Source organism: Austrofundulus limnaeus, unplaced genomic scaffold (assembly GCF_001266775.1).
Source record: "Austrofundulus limnaeus strain Quisiro unplaced genomic scaffold, Austrofundulus_limnaeus-1.0 Scaffold10, whole genome shotgun sequence".
NCBI classification, from domain to species: Eukaryota; Metazoa; Chordata; class Actinopteri; order Cyprinodontiformes; family Rivulidae; genus Austrofundulus; species Austrofundulus limnaeus.
The window spans coordinates 2,481,847-2,489,941 of record NW_013952412.1 but is presented as its reverse complement, the minus strand read 5'-3'; the positions used below and the strand labels follow the sequence as shown (position 1 = coordinate 2,489,941).

General features: G+C 38.0%; 1 protein-coding gene across 1 annotated transcript in view; it reads left to right on the top strand.

Moving 5' to 3' along the window:
• The window catches only part of psmd13 (proteasome 26S subunit, non-ATPase 13), a 10,678-nt gene extending 7,678 nt beyond the window's left edge, over positions 1–3,000 (top strand). The window contains exons 10-13 of the mRNA XM_014001803.1: positions 1,253–1,315; positions 1,428–1,508; positions 1,598–1,714; positions 2,754–3,000. Of these exons, the coding sequence (XP_013857257.1) occupies positions 1,253–1,315; positions 1,428–1,508; positions 1,598–1,714; positions 2,754–2,849 (357 nt within the window). The 3' untranslated portion in view covers positions 2,850–3,000. The remainder of the gene's footprint in view (positions 1–1,252; positions 1,316–1,427; positions 1,509–1,597; positions 1,715–2,753) is intronic.
• Positions 3,001–8,095: the final 5,095 nt, after the last annotated feature.

The window sequence follows — 8,095 nt, the reverse complement described above, 5'->3', positions numbered from 1 at the left end:
CTTTAAAAATATATATTGATTGTAATGACTAAAAAAAAATCAAAAGAAGCCAAGAAATGGGACAATAAGGACTGAAGAGAGTAGGCAGGAATATAAGGAGGTCGGACAAAGACGAAACAGAAAATATGATGAGCCGTACAAGAGGTTGGACACTAAAGAGCAAAGGTCTCAAAGGTACAGACAGGAATTATTGTTTAGGGTCAACTTCCCTGGAGCACAGGGAGTGAGAGTCACCCTTTGACAAAGAGACAGGAGGGTCCAGGTGAGGTGGGCTGCATGGAGAAAAGTTTCAGGAGTGGAATGGTTTACAAGAGACCAGAAATGTTGTATGGTTTGAGACACTGGYCTGGACAAAAAGACAGGAGGCAGAGCTGGAGGTGTCGGAGCTGACGATGTTGAGGTTTTCTTTTGGAGCGACACAGATGGAGAAGATTAGGAATGAAGACGTCGGAGGTACAGAACAGGTTGAAGGAGTGGGCGATGAAGACAGAGAGACCAGACTGAGACGGTTTGAACATGTGCAGAGAGTGTATTTGTTGAATTAGAAATACAGATTCCTGGAAAAGGACARACAGGAAGACTGAAGAGGAAACATATGGATGCTGTTAGAAAGAACATGGAGGTAGTTGGAGGAAAATGACTCCTGAACAGCCTGAAGAAGGAAAATGCGATAAAGCTTCAAACTATTGAAATATACTGTAGATTGTTTTTTTTATATCGCCCAGCACTAAAATGTAACGAGACAGTTTTATACTGCTGTGTGAAGCAGATTGTTTCTATTGTCTGAAATATTCTACGTTCAGGAGTTTGAAGGGTGATTATGGATGCATAAAGATAATTATTTTATAATATCAGCTGATTGCAGCCCTCTGCACTCCAATCAAGTTGTGAAGTGTCTAAAGAGTCCCATCACTGCTATTTTTTACTKTTTAGACTTCTGTAGTTTATGAGCCTATTAATGTTTGAAGGATGTATAGACCAGAGMTAGTTGTTTAAATAAGACAAACAAAAAAACAACAKTACACTGAAATAGTTTGATTTTGGATTAAATTTGTGTAAAAAAYAAAACAGCAAAAGTCCAAAAACACTTTTTTTAGGATGTTTCAGGAATATGAATCAGGATCAGTTTAAAAGACTACAAGAAGGTCTGAATGAGTGGAAGCTAATTATGAAGAAATGAGTTGTGGGTCAGGAGTTTTTCACAGAGGGTACATGTGGATCAGCTGTTTGAACTCTCTCTCATCATCCCCAGCCTGACCTTGCAGCTCATGAAGCTAAGTTGATGCAGAAGATCCAGCTGCTCTGTGTGATGGAGGTGAGTGCTCAAGTCTAAAGACTGAAGATAATCTGCTCACGTTAATGAGATCTCTCCTCGTGGAGAGATCTCATTAAATCTCATCTAAATGTCTTTTCTTTTTGTTTTTCAGATGACCTTCACTCGCCCGGCCAATCACAGGCAGCTCACCTTCACTGAGATCGCTCAGAGTGCCAAAATCCCAGTGAACGAGGTTTGTAGACCCAGACTGTCTCTAAAGTCCACACAGAGCTGATGCTGGTGCAGTTTAGGAGGAAACATTGAGTTGTTGCTCTCCTGCAGGTGGAGCTGCTGGTCATGAAGGCGCTGTCTGTGGGTCTGATCAAAGGCAACATTGACGAGGTGGATCAGAAGGTACAGATGACCTGGGTGCAGCCTAGAGTGCTGGACCTGCAGCAGGTTGGTCAACTTTTTATCAATTGTCACGTTCATGTCAGCTGATGATGATGATGATGATAATGATGATGATGATGATAATAATAATAATAATAATAATAATAATTCATTAGTCTTATATAATATAATTATATAATGCTTTTTAAGACCCTCAGACATTTTACAGTTTATGTGCAGTTTTTGTAATCTAACAGCGTTGATATACTTTGTGCTGTTTTATCCATTCATGTTCTACTAAACGAGTGTAGTGTATTACAGCACTTTGGTTGGCCGTGTGCTGTTTAAAGTGCTTTATAAATAAAAGTGGTATGGTATAACTTTTGTTTTTTGTAACTTTTATACTTTTCCAAATACATGTATAACTTTATTTGCAAACATTTCCTTCACAGAGTACATTGACATCTCCATTTTCTTAAAAAAAATATAGTTTTAATCAACTTCAGCTTCTTTTGTTTTTAGTTTTTAGCTACAATTCTGCTACTTTTAGCTAGCCATTTGACCTTTTCTGTACTTTTTACCTAAGCTTTGACTGCTTTAGTGTTTAGCTAGCCTTCATCAAAAGTTAAACAAGTCTTTTGCTGCTTTTAGCTCTTTATTAGCTTTTAGCTAGCATCCAGCCACGTGTGGCTTTTAGCCAGAGTTCTGCTTCTTTTGTATTTAAGTCCATGTCAGCTTCAGTAAAGTTTARCAGTCATTCTGCCCTCAGTTTTCACAGAAAGTGCAGTTTCTCTTGTTCTGACGATAATAAATGCCCAGTTCTCTTTCTTCCAGGAGCTGAAAGCTCATTATTTGTATTAATAATATCAAAACATTTCATCAGCCTAATAGTTGGAACTCTAGTAGTTTTAGTATCAGCACAACTTTCATGTCTGTATCCTGTTAAGGTACTGATAATTTATAGGTTGTAAACAACAAGCTGCAGCAAAACAACAAAAAAAAACCTTAAAAATGAAATAAAGGCAAAACCAGGTTTGGTTTGAGTTGTTTATAGTTGGTGTCTTGTTGCTGCTGGGTGTAACTCGTCTGCTTGTGCTTGTTTCAGATCAAAGGGATGAAGGAGCGTCTGGACTCCTGGTGTGGCGATGTTAAAAACATGACCGTGTTGGTGGAGCAACAGGCCCACGACATCCTCACCTGAACAGGTGTCTCTTCAGYCCACAGAAGAAACCTTCCACATTTTCATTCTTTTTCTCCTGGACGTTCTGTTTTTTATTGCTCTCGCTGTTCATGTTCATCCTGTAAATTACACTGTGCTAATTTACAAATAAACTAAATATCACAAAAATAAACAGGATTTTGTTATAAAATAAAAATATTATTATTATTATGYAAATTTGTTGTTTTAGTGCGTTTTATCTTCTACAGGTCATTACAAAAACAACACATTTTCACTGGGAGACAGGTGTGGACTGCAGGCAGGCCAGTCTAGTTCCTGCACTCTTTACTCTGAAGCCACGCTGTTGGAACACGAGCAGAATGTGTCTTCATTGTCTTGCTGAAATCAGCTGAAATCAGCAGGACGTCCCTGAAAAACATGTGGCTTGGATGGCAGCATATGTTGCTCCAAAACCTGGATGTAGCTTTCARCTATAATGGAGCCTTCAGATGTGACCCATGGGCACTTATACCTCTGCTTTAGGCCACGCCCACCTGCTATACAGCTGTGTGAAGTTTAACATCCGCAATATAGCTTTAAAGAGTTTTGTCTGTGAACCACCCCAGTCTGYWTAAATGGACCAGTTAATTGGTTTCTCCATATTTCTTCTGCCAGCAAACACTGATTTGGAGTCTTAAAGAGCAAAGAAAGAAAATGTCCAGCAGAACAACTTGTCTGTGTCCGGCCTGTCAGACCGCATGCATCATCAGATGTAACCAGCCTGCCACCTGCAAGCACGTACACCTGGCCCTGACCCTACAGGTCTCCTGTCTGTGCTGGTCCTCCCTGGAGGACAGCCTGGTGGCCATCTTCATACTACTCGCTGTCAATTCATCAAACTGAGGCTGTTCAAAGAGCTATCTTTCTTGTGTTCTGTCTCCCTCTAGTGGCTGTTTCTACATGTTCATCTTTCCATCTGTCAGTCTCGTGTCTTTTCCTGATCACTATTATCACACCTGTCTGTAATTAGTAATCTCAGGTGTTGCCCATTTCCTCTCTCGCTCAGTTTGTGTTTAACTGATCTCTTGTCATCATATCCTCGTCTGTTCATTGCTTGGTTCTGCTCTGTTTTACTCCATGTCTGCCTTTTATTTAAAGGGGCCCTAATATGCAAAATTAACTTTTTTCAGTTTTTTTAACTTACATTTGTGTCTGTACTGCTTCTAAAAACAGTCCAAACACCAACAAAAAAAATAATACACCCAGAGGTATTTTTACTATAAGTAAATGTATTATTATTTTTTGTGTGTGTGTCTTGACCTGTTTTCAAACACCGCTACTTGTGATGTCACAAACAGCACCCCAACCTGAGCCCAGCCCCTCACCTGGTAACCCAAGCAGAGACTCCGCCCACTTCACAGGACGGTCCTGCTGTTTTAGAACAGTCACGGAGAGCAGAGGTGTGTGGCTTAATTTTTATTTTTTATTTAATTTAATTTTTATTTTTGATGGAAATGTTCTAGCAATATTAAAAGAAATTTGTAGTTTGTGTAAATAATTTCACCATGGACTACTTTGGAAAAATAATACCAGCACCAGTGGTGGGCAGCACTGATCTAAAAATTAGTWCCACTACCCCTAAAACACTAATATTTGGGTCCCCAATATCTAAAGCACTAATGCACTGAACCTTTTAGCAAAAGCTAATTCTAAAGCATTAAAATAACTCAATCAACCCATGAACACTCTTCAACAGACAACATGAGTCACATATTACATGWAGCTCTCTTTGTTTAGACTTATTATTGACATCCCACAGCTGTGTTCAGGTTCAATATATTGTCACCTGGTGGATAAGTGACACTTATATGAACAAAATGTGTGACAGCTCAGCTGTTAACATTAATGTTGATCAATAACATTTACAGACCTCAGTTAGTGCTTCTAAATTTAGCAAKTGCTAATCCACTAATACATTTTAAAATGAGCAAAAGCCCCTAAAGCACTAATCAGGAAATTAGTTCCCCTTAATGGGAACTGATTAGTGCTTTAGGGGAACTGTGCCCACCACTGACAGCAGGATTTACCCAATGACTTTCTACTGAAAGGAAACTTCTGTCCCTTTTTGTTCCTCACAAACCTGCAGATGATGGTGGTAAGTGATGTGTTGTGAGCTTGGTGCTGCTTTTGCTTCAGTATGAACATGATTTGTCATTTAGCACAAACTAATGTYGACCGCGTTGCCGGRTCRACTACCGAGGCTTACTTCGGGTTTACTTGATTATAGTATTTTACAAGTCATTTTTAAAGCCTATAAAAATCATACCTTCAAATATTAAATTAAAATTTGTTAAAAGAGAGTCAGTAACCTTAAGGAACAGGAGATTTTTGTAAAACCTCCATTTAGAAGTAGTCTGAAGGAGCGCTGCTGTAATTCAGAGTTTTGTGGAATTTTCTTGTTATTAATATAAAAACTTCAAATACTATTTATTTAAAAAGAAAGTTAGGTTAAATTTATCAGGAATATATAATAATGTTTGGTGGTGATAGGATATAAAGGATGCTTAAAGGTTTCATTTTTTACTTTTTCAAATTTGGAGTTTTTTTAAGCTTAAGTTGTAGTTTTTTTTAAAGGGAAGACATGATGAGATTTCTTTCTGCGCCCTTTTGATTTGATGCCTTTCTTTTTTTAATAAGATTTTTGTTGTTTATTTTTATGAATGAAATTATTACATAATAATAAAAAACAAATGAATAAAAATAAGTCTGAGTTTACCTGGAACTGATCAGACTAAAATCTCTTGGAAAAGAGACAAAATGTCTCAACAAAAAGAACCTGTCCGGAGGACCTGACCCAACTTTTCTTTCAGATTTTTCTATTGGAATAGAAGCAWCAGTAAATATGGTCTCGTTTTTATTTTCCCATTTTATTCAAGTCAAAATAACATCAGCTATTTTCCCTGAAAAATTCTGTTTCTGTTGAAAGGTTTCCTTTTTCATCTACACTTGAATGCACACAGCAGATTTATTTATTTCATTAAAGACAAAATAAATTCTATACACAATATTATAAAAATACATATCACAACACATAAGCTCATTTACGTTTGCCTTCACAAGATATTTAGAATAGAATAGAATAGAATAGAATAGAATAAAATAGAATAGAATTTATAGTTCCATATAGGGGAAATAGGGGCGTCACATCAAATCAGTTAGAGGTTTACAGAAAAAGTTTCAAAGTGTTGAAAAAATGTACTAGATTAATTAACAACATTAATAGTAATAATAATAAAAATTAACTATACTTGTGATCCAAGCAATGCACAGTTGATAAAGATGACTTTTCTAAAATTCAATTCAAAAATACTTTATTGATCCCAGAGGGAAATTAAGTGTTGTAACTCATTTAACTAAAGAGTTTTTGTAGATGCTGATGGCTGTGGGCAGGAAAGCTCTTCTGTAGCATCTGTATTACAATCAAACTGAAGAAGCCTCTGACTGAAGACACTTTGTCTTTCTACGACAGTCTGATGAAGAGGATGGTCAGGGTTGTCCACAATGTTCTTGATTTGATGTAAAATCCTCCTTTGCACCATCATCTCCAGAGATTCCACAGTCGTCCCCAGAACAGAACCAGCCTTCTTTATCAGGTTGTTTAGCCTTTTTATGTCCCTGGCTCTGATGCTGTTGCCCCAACAGATGATGTAGAAGAGATGACGCTCTCAACAACAGACTTGTAGAAGATCTGCAGCATCTTGCTGCAGACATTGAVGGATCTCAGCTTCCTTAAGAAGTCCAGTCTGCTCTGATCTTTCTTGTAGACCGCTTCACTGTTGAGTCTCCAGTCTGCTGTCCAGAGACCCGTTTCAGAAAGCAGGGTAAGTGCATACCCTGAGTAAGTTTTGGGGTAACTAGGTGCATACCCCGTGTTTTTTGTTTCAGAAAGCCAGATAGCAGTTACCCTGAGTTAAGTTACCCCTGAAACTTACTCCGTGAACCAACCCTGCTCCGTAGCAGGTTACTTGAACATATCCTGGGTTAGTCTGACTATTTAGGTGACAGCTGTCATGAGGAAGTGTCGGACATGGCGTGTCCTTTTCTCCAGGAGCCTGTGGACAAAGGAGCTTTAATACTTCGCAGAAATTTACGTCAGGAGAGAGTAATCAGACCGAGATTAGATGTGTTCTCATTTCCAGACAATTATTTGTTTGAGAGCTACCGGTTTTCACGCTCCAGAGTTAGATGGACCTTCGTCAGCTGATCCTCAGTTAAAATTAACAGTCATTATTTTACATAATAAAATTAGAATAAAATTTAAACCTACAGTAAAGCAACACACCCACATGCACCTGGGTCTGCCCCCTCTCTGTGACAGCTGACAGTTTCTTCATCATCATCATTATCATCCTGTGATGAAATATAATAAAATGGATTTACCGTACTGAAATGCACTTAAAAACTTTTCATAAATACAAAATAAAAAAATAATAATTTTAAATAATAATAATCCTTACAGCAGCAACAAAGATCTGTGACCCAGAAGGGACCTGAAGAGACAGAACACCATCCACCACTGATGAGACAAATGATGGGAATTTAATTTAGACTTTCATAATAATGTTCCACTTAAAACCAAACACATCACTTAGATTATGTGACTGCAACTTTATTTCAGTTTACATAAGGTTAATGTTGTAAGAGCACCCATAGTCACAAACTGGATACAAAAGCATCAGTGACAACTACACTTGAAGATGTATGACTGGGATGCTGGGAAACGGTAAAATGAATAAATAAATTACTTCAAGAGCTAACCTTTAACATAACTGTTGTTGTCCTGGGGCATGGTTGGGTCAGATGAAGGTCCCCAGGGATGCCCTCAGCTATTGGTGACTCAGGGCCAGCTCTTCAGCTTCTGATAGTGGTGGTGGTGGAGGACCCCCACCTGTCTTTCTGGCATCTGCCTTTTACACATTTGCTGTAATGAAGGTCAGAGATTAATTAGACACGCTATTTTTGCGTGTACCTTTTATTTACTGGTAGAGAGAAGGTAATGCATTAAATTTTTTATGTGGAACACGTTACTTTAATGTGCTCAATGTAGAATCATTTAATTAATTCATTAAAGATTGAACATAACAGCATTTAACTGGAGCTTACCTGGTTTGACTACATTTTTATATTTCATCTTTATTTGCTGCCGTCCGTTTGGGACCGGCTGGGTTGCACCTACACACACACACACACACACACACACACACACACACACACACACATATATATAT